General features: G+C 43.8%; 5 protein-coding genes across 5 annotated transcripts; 3 read left to right on the forward strand and 2 right to left on the reverse strand.

Moving 5' to 3' along the window:
• Positions 1 to 3: 3 nt before the first annotated feature.
• L199_003600 (uncharacterized protein) lies at positions 4 to 4,682 on the forward strand (the record flags this gene model as incomplete). The annotated part of the gene is made up of 12 exons (XM_064889330.1): positions 4 to 798; positions 878 to 999; positions 1,057 to 1,312; positions 1,374 to 1,442; positions 1,508 to 1,649; positions 1,715 to 2,212; positions 2,269 to 2,325; positions 2,389 to 2,856; positions 2,919 to 2,990; positions 3,050 to 3,796; positions 3,858 to 3,926; positions 3,994 to 4,682. 12 exons carry the CDS (start codon positions 4 to 6, stop codon positions 4,680 to 4,682), a joined length of 3,984 nt encoding a protein of 1,327 aa, XP_064745402.1.
• A 642-nt stretch (positions 4,683 to 5,324) lies between these two features.
• Positions 5,325 to 6,087, reverse strand: L199_003601 (uncharacterized protein; the record flags this gene model as incomplete). The annotated part of the gene is made up of 3 exons (XM_064889331.1): positions 5,325 to 5,447; positions 5,549 to 5,610; positions 5,838 to 6,087. The coding sequence occupies 3 exons, from the start codon at positions 6,085 to 6,087 to the stop codon at positions 5,325 to 5,327; spliced, it is 435 nt and encodes a 144-aa protein (XP_064745403.1).
• Positions 6,088 to 7,598: 1,511 nt separating this feature from the next.
• L199_003602 (uncharacterized protein) lies at positions 7,599 to 10,073 on the forward strand (the record flags this gene model as incomplete). Its single annotated transcript, XM_064889332.1, has 13 exons — positions 7,599 to 7,635; positions 7,699 to 7,724; positions 7,798 to 7,998; positions 8,068 to 8,126; positions 8,188 to 8,310; positions 8,374 to 8,693; positions 8,747 to 8,804; positions 8,876 to 8,940; positions 9,005 to 9,268; positions 9,324 to 9,456; positions 9,508 to 9,583; positions 9,659 to 9,868; positions 9,936 to 10,073. The coding sequence occupies 13 exons, from the start codon at positions 7,599 to 7,601 to the stop codon at positions 10,071 to 10,073; spliced, it is 1,710 nt and encodes a 569-aa protein (XP_064745404.1).
• A 653-nt stretch (positions 10,074 to 10,726) lies between these two features.
• L199_003603 (uncharacterized protein) lies at positions 10,727 to 12,840 on the reverse strand (the record flags this gene model as incomplete). The annotated part of the gene is made up of 7 exons (XM_064889333.1): positions 10,727 to 10,926; positions 10,997 to 11,148; positions 11,210 to 11,569; positions 11,638 to 11,752; positions 11,816 to 11,918; positions 11,987 to 12,063; positions 12,138 to 12,840. 7 exons carry the CDS (start codon positions 12,838 to 12,840, stop codon positions 10,727 to 10,729), a joined length of 1,710 nt encoding a protein of 569 aa, XP_064745405.1.
• Positions 12,841 to 13,111: 271 nt separating this feature from the next.
• L199_003604 (uncharacterized protein) lies at positions 13,112 to 15,028 on the forward strand (the record flags this gene model as incomplete). Its single annotated transcript, XM_064889334.1, has 1 exon — positions 13,112 to 15,028. The coding sequence occupies one exon, from the start codon at positions 13,112 to 13,114 to the stop codon at positions 15,026 to 15,028; it is 1,917 nt and encodes a 638-aa protein (XP_064745406.1).
• Between the last annotated feature and the right edge of the window lie 52 nt (positions 15,029 to 15,080).

Consider the following 15,080-nt stretch of genomic DNA (forward strand, 5'->3'; position numbering starts at 1 on the left):
AAGATGGTCAATACAACTCAACCGAAACTCAACAAATCACAATCCAAGATCCGACTTAGATTAGGTCTTGGTTCACCCAACGCTAAAGCCAAACGACCCCAAACTGAACAACATCTCTCACCCAACCCGTCACCCAATCCACTCTTAGCAGCTTCCACATCGACTTCCAACTCCGGTATCTCCCGTACGGACTCTCGTTCGGCATTTACCTACGACTCATCCTCTACTCCATCACCACCTCATAAAACTGAATTCGACACTATCTCCTATAACACTATTTCGCCCGAATCGCTGATCTACCAACAACCTAATGGTCATGCAAATCATATCCACGGACAGATCAATGAAAGTTCAAGTACACTTATAACATCATCTGAGGGTGATGGGGAGTATCATGTAGATCATCCATCTTGGCAACAACAGCAACAACAACAAGTAGTAAGACAGGAACAATCGTATTATGGTGAAAGTGGTGAAGAAGAAGATGAAAAATACGATAATGGAGAATCAACGTTACATCCTGCTATATCATCTATCACATCCGGAACAGACGATATCTTCTCTATTACCGATCAACAGCTTTCAGATCGATTTACGTTCATATCTGAAATTGGGTTTGGGAATTGGGGCAGTGTATGGTTATGTAAACCGAAACATACGAGATCAAGTTATCTGTTCGATCAACATAATGAGAATGAAAGAGCGATTTTGAAATTGGGTAAGAAAGCTGCTGTTTCTGGTGGGACCGGTGCGGGTGGAAAGGTAGCAATTAAGTTGGTACATAGATCAAGGAGTGCTGTAAGTTTCATTCACTGTACATTTCAACCATGAGGTATATAATCAAGCTGATACTGTGACTTGATGCATTCGTTCGTAGACCACCGCAGCAAGGGTACGAGCTCTATGGGGTGAGATGAAAATCATCAGATCATTACGATACGAGCCTCATCCTAGTATCATTCAATTTGAGGCTTTTGTCATCACTCCCACTTATGCAATGTGAGTTCAACTCTTACTTCCCATCTTAGGTGAATGCAATACTAATCTCATTCGCAGAGTGATCATGCCACACTTGGCCGAGTTGATCCCCGTCTATCTCGCACCTTCGAGAGCGACACCCTATCTACGTCAACTAGCATCAGCCGTTTCGTACTTGCATGAAAGAGGAATTACTCATAACGATATCAAACCAGCCAATGTTCTTTTGAGCCATAATGATATTCCCGTATTGGTCGATTTCGGATTCGCTCAGCAATGGGATGTAAATGCGAGAGGCAGTTTCTTGTCTTCTATCTCTTGGGGTACACCTGAGGTAAGCTAACATCGTCTGCAACTTGGCAAAATGCAGTAGATCTGACATTGGGTATGAATAGTACCTTGATCCGATCAGAGCGATGGGTATGCCTCACGATGAGCGTGCTTCGGATGTATGGTCTTTGGGTGTAAGTTGAGAATTCATCATTGATTGCAGATCTGACCGAGTTCAACTTACATGAGCCTCTTATAGATCACAATGTTCGAGATCCTCATTGGAAGAACACCTTTCGAGGAAAATGAAGAAGAACAATTTGCCACTCCTGAAGAGCTCGTACTGTACTACGAAAGATCAAAGAAAGGTAAATGGGTTGGTGAATGGTCAATGCCTGAAGGTCAGTTCTGTCGTATAATAAACGGTCGTATACCTAAACTGACATATTCTTCTGTCACCTAATAGATCTCGAAAACCTTCTTCGACATATGATCCAACCTGATCCAGCTTATCGAATCTCTGCTGTGCAAGCATACCACCATCCGGCATTACAACCTGCTCCACCTAGCGTAATCATCACTCCTCATTTCGTTAGGGCTGCAGCATCTTTCGATGGATATGATCAGGCACCCATTCCAGTTCCTTCTGAATATACCGAAGCTTTGGCAGCTGCCAAGACTGAGAAGAAGAAGAAACGAAAGGCCAAGAAGGAAGGTGATACCCATCGCCATCATAAGGATAAAGATACTACTCGACATTCTCATCGAGCTACTACTCCAGCATTGGGAGAATCGATCAAACAGCATACAAGTATCTCAAAAGCCAAAACCCACAACAAAGGTGATAGGGCTGATGACAAAGAGAATGTCAACGTCGATGCTCAGAGAGCGTTGAACAAATTGGTGATTAGGAAAAGAGAGGAGGAGATTAAGGATAAAGAAGATGATAACGATGATCCTACTCGTGAGTATAATGAGTCAGCATAACAGTGAGCCTGCATAGCTGATGGGATTTGATAGCTACAAAAGTACTCAAACCTGCTCAACCGCTCAGAATCAAAGAGCTCTCCCTTATCGGTAAGCTTGAAAATCTGGAGAATTCGCCGAGAGGTCATAAGCTGACAGTATTGCTCAACATAGCCGATAAAAAGGTAGTCCCCCGAACATCCAATTCAAACCTCACGAACCTCTCCCGACCAACCTCATCTACAAGCCAAAATACCACTCAAGGCGTACTTTCGCATGCCACTTCGACATCGACTATGAAAGATAAACGAGTCTCCGCTATATCTACTACTTCCACCGTACCGAAATCGAAGGAAGAAGCAGTATTGAAAACGATGAAATCTCTAGAAGGTACACGCAAACTGGTACATGCCCATACTCACGATAAAGCTGCTGAAGCCATCGCAGCTGTCAAGAGACATGCACCCGAACCTCCCAGACCTAAATCACTTGACTCGGCAGTTGAGTTGAAGAAAGCCGATTCGGTATCTAGAAAGGAAGATGAGAGACGAAGTTTGGGTATTGAGAGGGCCGTGTTGGTGGATGTGAGAGAGGAAGAGGTGGATATCAAGGTGAAAGAAGGTAACAAAGAGGTCGATACTAGTAAGCTAGTCTATGGTACAAGTTGACCTCGCGCATAGAGCTGACAACGATTTGTTGAATAGTCATTCACTTCCATGACAATCATGAAGATAAAGGTAAACGACCTGTCAAACATGCTGAGCCTATGTCACCTCGTAAGTTAGCCTGCCCCTTGTCATCGAAGCGGCTGTAAGCTTATGCTCCAGTGATGCAGCTCGAGACAAGAGATCATCAGCCAACCGGGTTCCTACTCCTTCACCTCAGAAGATCCGACGAGCTGGTCGAAAACCTCAAGCAGAGATGGATGTCTTACGTGGCAAAGTATTCCCGGCATCTGATGACGAATCTCCTCTATCCGAATTGAGAGATAAGATACTGGTATCCGATCAAGAGAAATTAGTGAGATTCAGACAGGTCTCAGGTCGAGGCGATCAAATGGAAGTACTCGCTCCTTCACCTGTTACAACCTCCAAACAACCTTCCTCGAACACCGCTGGTCCAAATACCACTTCAACCCAGAACGAAATCAGACAATCGGTCGATTCGTACGCTTCTACCTCGGCGAGTGGCTTAACCCGAACTCGATCTGTCGAGGCACTCGAAATGGATGGTCGATTAGATAAGATGTCCAACTGGATCAAATCTGTTGAAAATATCATTGAAGATGCTAGAAAAGCAATTGCGGAAGGTAGAGAACCACCTTTACCTTTACTCACCCTAACCGGTGCTGTACCTGTATCGGATGAAGTGCATACAACGAAGAAGACATTTGGCTTAACACCTGATAAAGCCATCCCATCCCATTTGAGAACTTCGTCAACCCAGGTTGAACCTTCCACACCACCCAAATGGGCTACCACTGCAGGTCCTATGGATATCAAAGACGCTGAAGAGAAAATCAAGATGGCTAATAAATGGTTGGAGGAACAGGGTAGGAAAGGAAAGAAGGATAGACCAACTGGTAGGTGATCAGCTTGATTGCCCATGGAATAGAGTGTTAGCTGATTTTGTCCTACGTGCAGTATCTCATGTGCTTAAGTTGTTTGGTACGGAGAAAGAAAGACCTGTATCTGGATCAAGATCAAATACTCGTGAGTTGTTCTGATATGCTTCACACCAAGGAATAATACAACTGACATAGATGTATTCCTACTGCAGCCGATATCGCCCAGCTCGTCCCACTCAAACCTCCCGCTACGTCCACCTCATCTCACGCTTTGAAAGGTGCTCCTTCAACGCCAGCACTACGATCATCTACTACAAGGGGATTGACCAAAGTACCCATGCGAAAATCCGAATCGAACTTGAGAAACTTCAACACCATGCCAGTCATACCTTTACCATCGTTCGTTGCTGGACCAAAGTACGACCCTTTATCCATGTCTGACGAAGACGCAGACCACGAGTTCCAATCCGGCTTAGGTTCACCGAGAAGAGTAATGTTTGAAAACCTCTTATCTACCGAGCCGGGAGTTATCAGACAAGGTGAAGGATGGGGAAGCTTGTCAAGTGGAAAAGGATTTATGATGGCTGTCAAACCTTCTTCATCAATGGCATCATTGAGAGAAAGAGCTAGAGCCTTATTGGGTGATTCGAACAGTCATACCCACGGTAAGAGCGATTTATCGAAATCATATGACAACGGTGGAAAATTGGAAAAAAGATCTTCTAAATTAAACTTGAATGCTCAAGATAAAGAGATACCAACTACTCGACCTAATACACCTGGTGCACAGAGTGTACTTACCCTCCGAACAGTCGAGGGACATAAGAAAGGTTGGTTGAAGAGTTTGAAAGGTGCTATGGGGATGGGAAAGAAGATGGATAAGGTCGAGGAGGGATTATAACACTATTACCAACCGGAGAAGGTATCGGTGGAGAAGATGAGGAAGAATTACCAAAAAGATACACAATATACACGGATTGGTTTGCTTTCATTGTTAGATCTTCTTGATTTCAGATTTTTGGCTTTGGGATACTTTGATTACTTGATTTCTGCTTCTGCTCATTTCGGATTACCATCACATTCATTTATTCTGCTTCTTACAAGTTTAACCATATACACTCTTTTTTCCATCTCTTACGTTTCTCTAGCCATATACAGTACTATACCCACTCTTCGACTTTTCATATATACCCAAAAACGAACCACCTTCACGGGAATTAGCTTAACGTCACTCTTTATGCTTTTATGATGCCTATTAATGCCGGACATGAACATGCACGATCGACTGGATTGATTAGGCTTCTTTTTGCATCGCTGGTATTGCTCTATGGAACATTGAACATTGAGCATTAAGGATTGTTATTCTGGGCATCATCTTGATATTGTATTCACTTGTTGTAGATGGTGGTTATGGCATGGAGTCAGATACTCGATATTGGTTACATACTGTCTGATTGGGTATACTGAGAATGCCAGGTATATTATATTGCTTCTACCAATGATCAATGTTGTCTTTTGAAATGAGATATTCTACTATCGTTGCCTAAGATGGCCTGGTATCTTCCTGACTTTGCCTCTGCATACGGTCCTCTACACCCATCATCTCCCTTTCACTTGGCGACAAGGTGAAGAACGATTGTTTGAGAGACGCATATTGCCTTCGTACCTGAACAATCCCAATCATACCGAATTTCATTAGTATCCCATGAGCCACTCGTCAATGAGACGGCAGAAAATTAGAGGCGAGAGGGGTATGATGTTACTCACCGGAGAGAAAACATGTTCGCGGTCACCGAAATCTACGAACAGCGCCATGTAGACGCATGCGACTGATGAAGTATATATGTCAGATGTCAGTTAAGTTCAACTTGCATCGTTTGATCCAGGGAAGCCTTATTAGGCATACAGATGGATTCCTCCAAGTCCAAACTCAAGCCCCACATATCCTCTTCTCCCGATTCATTGGAACATCTGATAAAGCAGATTCACAAATACCCCCTTCCCACTCATGTTTTTGCTCCCACATATTGTATATCAAATGAGAAGAGACACTCACATCCACCCAATACCCATCCTCCAACACCTAAAATCTTACTCGCCCTCGTAGGCAGTACGTTCTCATTGGCGACTCTCGCGAAATACTTCTCCGCCTGGGACCTCGTCCGTGGCGCGGCGAGCTCCTCGGGTGTCGGCCCGGTGTATACCTTCTCTGGTGATCTCTTGAGTGGTATACGGAAGGCGGAAGGGGTCATTGATGGCTTGCTGGAAGAAGATGAGGAGGAGGAAGGAGGAAGGGGTTCTGACATTTTAAGAGAAGTTGGAGGACTGAATGCAGTATCGTCTTTCGACCAAGCAGGCAAGTGGAAGCCGAATGTCACTTCCAGGACTCCGAATGGCTTTGGTAGAGATTCTTGTTGAGTATGTTTATGATTGCTGGTGCAATTACATATGAACGATCAAAGAAAACCGAAGACATGTTCGGCCTCTTTCAGCTTTTTGTTTTGACCAAGAGAAATATTTGATTCCGTCCGTAAACCTGGACCCCACTCAATACGACAACTTCCAACGGAAGCACCGGAAATCTCCAACTCCCAACCACCATCATCAATCGAAAGCAGGTTGGGGTGAAGATGCGTGATGCATTGAAGTCTCAAGTCTAAAATCTGAAGTCTACATTGCACCCAGAAGGAGAGATGTCGACATTCTCTTCCTATTCAGACAGCTCGACAGGGATCTGTGATATTTCTTGTGCCGAGCAAGTTCTGTGAAAGCTCTTTGCTGGCTCGTGCCACGGGTATCGCATACTATACTTGTTATATCAATCTGCGAAACTGTATATTCAGAATTCTTGTGACTCTATATTCCAAGCCAGTATCATCCAAATTCGGTGGACTAGGAGGCAACCTGTTGTCCCCTGCGTTGTACAGGACTTTGTCCAAGCGCCTGTACCTTCCACCCACAGGACGAGATTGAGTACCGCGGCCGACAATATATTTAACTCAGCCTGGAAACTGGAACACTTACACTTTTAGCAGACCGCAAACCGCAAGCCGCAACACATGCTCTCCCAGCGTGACTGGCACTAAGCCCCGAACCGACCAGAGGATTCACCAATAACAGTCGACCATGCACTGTTACTTGCCGCACTAGCAAGGTTTTAGGGAATTACTCCGAACGCCATTGACGTCAATGAGGTACCCCCATGTGGAGGGACTCTTCTGTTCATCATGAGCCCAAAAAAAGTCAACTTGTTTCGCTAAGTGTGCTTCCGCCAGATGCGGAGCCTAATATCAGAAGAAATAACGTTCGGAATACATCATTATCTCGACTGAGAGCGCCATGTGGTATGTTAGCATGTCGCCTAGTTATACCTTCAACCTGACTCCTGAACACTTGGGTCGAACAGTGATTACGAGAACATGAACCCGGCAAATGACGATTTCCAGGAGTCTCTTTGACTTTTGGTCCACATCTTATTTGCCCCAATTGCGATGTTTTCGGCCCTCCAGGAGCCCAACATACGAGAGCATTTCGGGCCAAGTAGGAAGGGAATCATGATGTAAGCTAAAGTTTAAGAGATTACCTGAAGCTAGATGACCTATCAAACATAATCGGGCCGTCTCGTTCCGTCTGACCAGGGAGTGGATGTCATCATGGCCAAGATTGTTTTCGAAATATGAAATGATATATAGATGTCCTCCATCGAATTTGAAGTGCCCGCGGCCGTCCTGACTATTCAACACTGACACACAGAAAGGATCAATCAACGTCTTGACTGTTAAACCTGAATTTCTCTTTGTATAATACTTGTATAGAAATGAAGCGATCGATAGTATTCTGTGTTTTCGCTGCGTGTGAGTCAGGCCCGGCTTTCAGTATAATTGGTGAATGGATTCAAGCTGATGTTCGGATTGCAGTTGGTGGCTGGCTATTCGGATACGATGTAAGCTTCTTTCTGAGATGTATCCCTCAAAAGATCGGCAATGAGACTTTGTTGATCGTGGACGATATTGTAGATCGGTTATATTTCAGGATGTCTGATCATGCCAGACTTCATCCACCAAATTCAAGGAGTCGATGCTACAGCCATAACATCGCAGAATCAATCGATTATCACATCATTGCTCTCGGCAGGTACTTTCTTCGGTGCGATCTTACAGGCTTTCACAAGTGATAGATTAGGTAGAAAAGGTTCCATCTTATTTTGGTCTGCCATTGTAGGTTCATCTCTCGATTCACTCGTAACCCTCAAGAAGAAGCTGAAGGGTGGTGGCTCGCTTGTGTAGTTCTTCGTTGGGGTCATAGTCCAGGTTACTACGTTCTCGCTTGGTCAGCTTACTGCCGGGTAAGTCAAATTCTACCCCTCTAGAAGAAAGGAGCTTCGTGGCTAATTGATGGTCCGGTAGTCGATTTGTTGCCGGTCTAGGTGTCGGTGCTCTATCAGCAATCGTACCGCTCTATATCGGCGAAGCTGCACCTAAGAAATTGAGAGGATCGTTGTTAGTCTTGTACCAAGTACAAATTATCTCGTATGTCCTCCTTTACAAAGTCCAGTAGTCATCCCAGCTGACGCTTATAATTGTCTTCCTTAGTGGTTTGTTCTTGGCATACATAATAAACCTTGGAACTCATCATATCAATAATTCAGCTTCATGGCGAATACCCATAGGTTTACAGCTAGTATGGGGAATAATGTTAATGGGCGGCTCTCTCTTGTTACCGGAATCGCCTAGATTATTGCTCGGTAAAGGAAAAGTAGACCAGGCGATAAAAGCCATAGCAGCTTTGAATGATTGTGGCGTCGACGATAAGTTGACGCGAGACCTTATGCGAGAACTTCAAGTTGCAATTGAAGCTGAGAATGAAGGTGGTAAAGCTGGATGGTTGGAATGTTTCTCTACAAGAAGTCGAAGTGAGTTCAGTCATATGTCAGACCCAAGCCGACGCTGATACACTATCGAATAGTGTGGAAAAGAACTCTCAATGGATGTATGGTACAGATGCTGCAACAACTAAATGGACAGTGAGTCTGTTACAGCATGGAACTACTACAAGCATTTGAAGCAAGCTGATGGATTGTGAACTGCGTTATAGGAACTTCTACTACTACTATGGTCCAGTGTTCTTCGAAGCTGCAGGTACAGGTCTCGATTCGTATTGTTAGTCATTCATTCCTCTTGTTTCACTGAGAGAGCCTCTTTTGACGCTTGTATATTCCCACAGCCATCCAAGCGATCTTGGGAGGAATCTCATTATTCATGGTGTTCCCAGCAATGTGGACGATCGAACACGTAGGAAGGAGGAAATCACTCTTGATTGGATCATTGGGTCAAGCAGTCTGTGCAATCATTGCTGGTTTAGTAGGACACTTCTATACGGATACCGAAGGAGTTTCAGATAGTACCCGACAAGTCGGTGGCAATGTGATGATCGCCTTTGCTGTCTTCCATTTGGCTTTCTACTCCATGTTCTGGGGTCCTACACCTTGTGAGTCACCCCGTCAAAATACGTCCAGACCAACAGCTAATACGTGATTTTGTAGGGGTATTGATGGGAGAAACTTTCCCATTGAGAGTAAGGTCAAAATGTATTGCTTTAGCTGCCGCTACCAACTGGTTATGGAATTTCCTATTATCGTACTTCTCACCCCTCATCGCTGATGATATTGGACCTTTGTGAGTGCCTCAAGATGCATGACGATCAAGATTGCTGACAAGCATTACCAGGATCCTGTTGGTCTTCTGCGGTTGTTTGATATTCGCTTTTGTTTACGTGTACTTTATGATTCCCGAAACCCGAGGTGTGAGTATAAGATCCAATGATACTCATCTACGTGATCGCAGTTGATTGACTGACATCCTGTCATTCCAATTACAGATCTCCCTGGAAGAAGTGGACGAGCTATATAGAACAAAAGTACCAGCCTGGCGATCCAACTCATGGGTACCTTCCAGTCACCACGCAAATATCGATGAAGAAGGAGTCAGAAGACATAGCGAGTCCACTTTCGTGGCTAATGGTCTTGGTTCCGAGCAAGAAAAGAAAATCACTCAGCAGCATGTTGAGAATGCCAAACCGAATGAGAAAGCAAATAGTAAGTTGCTCACCACAATGTATCGATAAGTTTCATGCTTTGCTGATCTCCTTCGCATAGCTACCCAGACTTCAAATTAGGATGGGACTGTTTGTTGAACAACACTCCAACGATACTGAGAAGCGAAGTCAGTATGAACAGAAGAGGCTGAAATTAGAAGATAAGAATAATACAAGAACAATAAGGAATAGGCCCTAATGTTTTCATGCCTTGTGGAGCGAGATCGAAATCAGTACTGTATCCATTTCCCCAATATATGACATGTATCGATAGTACCTCCCTTCCACCATCTCGCTTTGAGCTTGTAGCACTTCCACAAGAGGGTACACTTCACTCTCATATAATTGTGTTTCTGCGAATGTGCCACTCTCCGATCAAAATCTGAGACGAACCATCCTTCCTTTCAGGTGGATTTGCTGTTCCCTAGTCGCTGCTCGTATTTGAGAGACGTACGAGACTGATTCGGATAAGTTGACTATACGAGATCTGGATGAAGATACGAAGATGATGTTAGATCATTTGTTATAAGGGGCTAGAGCTTTGTTGAAGGAGACTTCCAAGGATGGTAGGTGGTTGATCGCCAAGGTCGACAATGTGAGGATTCGCCAGTGGAACGTTGAGAGCTCCAAATCTAAGGGAGGGAATAGTTCGATACGGGCAGAAGTAGGTAAAGGAAAACAAGTGAGGCCTAGTATTGAAACGTGATATATACATGCACTATGTACAACAAAATCGCTCAAGATCACACTTTCCAGAATACTACCAAGGTGTGGTCGACTAACGTACAATACAAGTGACTTCGAAATCCTTCTCCATTTAGGAGACGGGCGATGTTTTCATTCTTCACCAACCTACTCATCTTCCTGCTCTTTCTGCGATTGACTTGCTTCTTCATCTTCTTTCTCATCAGCGTGCTCATCCTCAGCTGGGCCTTCTTGCTCTTCTAATTCGTCTTCCTCGTCGGAAGTATCAATCTCAGGTTTACTAGGCTTCTTCTTATGACTGAGCCGTCCGAGGTTCTCGCAAATCCTTTTCAATCGATCAACCAATTCTGATGAATGAGCCAAAAAAATACCGTTAGTATCCAGCAACAAGGTTAGTTCGATGGAAACCAGACTTACCTGGATATGTGAGTTTTTCAGCGTCTTCGATCTTATTCTTCATTCGATAATACATCTGCCTAACTTGATGATTGGTCATATGCTTCAATGTATCATCCTGTACTTCTTTCCAATTGATATGCTTCTCCGAGGGGTAATTGAGGGTCTCGAGTCTATCAATGGTATCAGCATTCCTCGCTTCCGACAGGTCTGGGAAACTTGACAAGGACTCACCTTCGAACCAACTTGAAATCGTTGTCTCTTTCATGTCCACTCTCCCAGCCCCATTTTTTCTTAGGGTAAATCTCATCCGTCCATTTCTTCCTACATTGCACAACCGTCCTGATCCCTCCCATCTCCTTCACCACCAAGACCCAAGGTATGTTCTCATTGTCCATCTCGTCTCTATTCGTTTGTCTGTTCATCTTCTTCACAGCTTCCAAAAGCTTTTGTTCTTCCTCTTCGGTCCATTCCCCGTGATGACGCGTATGTCGATGTTGTAATTCTTTCATATATCGATCTCTACAATCGTGATACGTCCTTTCAACTATCTCGGCTATCTTACCCCATTGGTTAGGATGTAGTTCGTATGCCCTATCAACACAAGTATGTATCAGCCTAAAGCACACATGACCGTTCAAGTACATCGCGCAGTCACCTACGAGATCAACATTGAATCCTCTTCAGGGGTGAAATGACCTTTATGCCCTCTTGGATCATACATCCTCTGTACCATTTTCATGACGTATCTTACTGGCCTACCTGGACAAGCACCAGCTAAATGACGTGAATATCAGCTTTATACGAGTTCCGAAATATACTGCACTTGAATCAGCTTACCCAACTCAAGCCAAAATGCTTGCCATCCATCTCTGCCTGTTGGGAAAGTAGTCGTATTCGCCATGATAGTATCAATTAATTTCTCATCATTCAATCGGTTGACCTGATTTTTCCATTCATCAGCTTTCTTTGTCCGTTGTGCTTTGGAACTGATGACAGAAGGTAGCGGACCTTTTTATACGTATCGAGTACTTTCCTAATTACTATTTTTTCATCTTCCGTGAGTTTGCCTTTTTTATACTTCAAGACTAAACCAATGACCAGCGGAATTTAGCACATCCCAACATCCTATTGTGATCTTGTGAATGTCATTCGAACTCACTGTCCAATCTTTCCAATCTCCTCAGTTCAACATCCGATACCCAATTATTCGATAACCACTCTTCAACCGCTTTCTGATCTTTCAATCGAGCTTTCAACGTCGCGTCATCAGGCTTCTCGTCAGATTTACCTCTCGGTGTGTTCGATCTGGATCGCTGCTGCGATGATTTGGCTGGGGTAGACGGTTGTCTGACGGGTTTGGCGGTTAAGATAGGTCGTTTGGAAGGAGATTGTGATGAAGTGGAAGGGCCAGCTTGCGAGAGTGTTCTCAGAGGAGTCGTCTGAGATCTATCCATTTTCTTCACTTTAGTCTGAGTAGATGGTTCGATGGGAGGTACAGCCATCTTTGATAATACTTGCGATTTTGCCTTGATAACCTCACCGTCATTTTCAGATTGCATCGTAGTGCCATTAGACTTCCTAGCTTTCCGCTCAGCCTTTTCAGCCTTTCTTCCAGCTTTCTCTTCCTTGATTTCTTTTATCTTCTCCTTCGCCGACCTGTCTGTCTTTTCGGGATCGTTGAAAACACCATCATCCGCTTGTACGGGTTCTACAGGGTGGGCCACAGCTTGCTTCTCCTTCTTCAACCTTTTAGCTTCTCTCCTGGCCTCTTTCTCCTCCCTTGTACGTTTTTTCCTGGAAGCGGAACCGACATCCAGGATTACAGCAGGCGAAGCGGTGAGACCGAGGGATATCGCTTCCATGGCGTTGATATTGCGTCTACGAGGGTGAGTAGATAGTTCTTAGATGACCATAAGAGACTGATTTTGAATTTTACTTGTATGATTGTTGTCGCATCTCATGATGTCACGTGACCTTCACCCCATCCCTCGCTCGAGAGGTACATGGTCCATTTTTTCCGTATCTTTTCTCTATTTCTCCTTGCCATCCGCTCTACATGTCAATAGTCAGCGAGTGATCAGAACTTAGACAAGGCCTCAGAGGGTAGCGAACTGGAGAGGCGAGGTCTACAAGATGCGGGTCCGACTACCACCCTCGGTCATATCCCAGATCGAATCTCATTTACGACCAGAATACCAACCTGTCTTCAATCTCTCGACCATCCTTCAGTATCAGCAGGACCTACAAAGATCTCTTCGACCACATTCAAGTGCTCATGAAATGAAAAGTCCATCTCGCTCCTTCACTAGTCCCTATGGTCTTCGACCCTGCTCCGAAAATCAACCAACTTCGCTCTCCCCGTCTTACCTTTTCCGAACCTCGCCTACTGCGCATCTCAGTACAGCACATCAATACCTTTCATCCCAGCCATTTGACCCAACATCATCCACATCCCTTCTAAGTCGCCAAATGACATACTCAAAATTGATTTCTGCATTTGTAGATCATCCAAAAGGTTTGGAAGCGATAATATCTCTGGTTGATCGATCATTATCCGAAACAGTCCCTTTATCAATACCTACCTTAACATCAATATTAAAGTGTAGTTTATCAACCGAAGATGTGGCATCGAGAATATCAGTCATCAACAAGGTCCTACCGATATTACCTGAACGATTGGATATACCACTGTTGGATGTATTATTGAGAGCTGTTATAAAGGATATTAACCCTGAAATTGGTGTGATTGGAAAGATGATCAACGACTGTTTATCCTTAGAATTTAGCCAAGGTACTGATACTGGTATTGGTAAATTGGAAAAGGAAAGATGGCCATTGGAAATTTGGGATCTACTATTCACATCCCACTTCCAACGATCAGATATAAAGCAATCTTTAGAACTTTTAACAGAGTTTAGACAAATCGTACTTCAAAAACTATCATCAACACCTTCCTCTTCCTCATCCACAATAACTGCTGCAGAGATGTTAGATGAGAAGGATCGAATGGCGATCTGTAAAGTATACACTACAGTTCTCAACACTTGGAGAAGATCGATCGAAATATACAAGATCCAATCGACATTTCCTAAAAACTTAGCTATGGATCTCACAAATCTGATGGGGGAAGGATTTAAACCCAGTATGGGATTTTTGAACAGCTGGATGAAAGCTGAACGTCAAACTGGGGATATAAATGCTTCAAGAAGAGTATGGGACTTGATCGAATCCAAGGTGCTAGAAGATGAATTACCAAATAACGATTCTTGGATTGCCCTCTTTCAACTTTATTCCACTCCGGATAAATCCTCCTCTGTAAAAACCTTACCGCCAATGAGAACTTCCATTAAGAGGTTATTCAACCAAGTCAAACAATATCCAAAATTAACTTTGATCAATGCTCTCACAATCAACACGATCTTAAAATCAACATTATCTTCCGACCTGCCATTAAGTTTATACGTGTTGCGACAGATGAGGAAATGGGGTATATTACCTGATAGGAGGACGGTCGATCTGGTATCATCTGAAATGATGAAAATGATTTTGCGATTACCTCTATCTGATCAAGTTAAATTAGGTGTAGATCATTCGATGCTTCGAAACGACTTATCGTCGATGAGAAGTAAAAGAACGAGAATGGGATTGAAATTATTCGAATGGGATGTGATCACCGAGGCGATCCATAATATACGTCGTGGAGCAAAATCACAAAATCCAAAGGGGAAGGAAATGGAAGTGATTTGGCTACCGCTATCAATGCCTATTGGCAGGATACGTCAAGATTCCACTTCCAATTTTAACGACAATGATCAGGTGGTGATTACTTCTATTAGTACGAGTGAGGAAAATCTAGAAAAGCGGAGTTTACCTGAGATGGTCTTAGATCCTTTGATGATCCTATTGGAAAGGTTGATTATCCTACTTAACGGTAAATCATCGTTCATAGCTGGTGATACGGATAACAATGGAAAGATGGAGGTGGATGACGAAGAGATATTGAAGGAGCCGATGGCTAAAATACATGCCGAAATGAGCTTGAAAAGGTAAAACAGGGAACATAACCTTGCTTGGATACTGTATATATGACCGAACGCCACCT

This window comes from Kwoniella botswanensis, chromosome 1 (genome assembly GCF_036426115.1).
Source record: "Kwoniella botswanensis chromosome 1, complete sequence".
Lineage (NCBI taxonomy): Eukaryota > Fungi > Basidiomycota > Tremellomycetes > Tremellales > Cryptococcaceae > Kwoniella > Kwoniella botswanensis.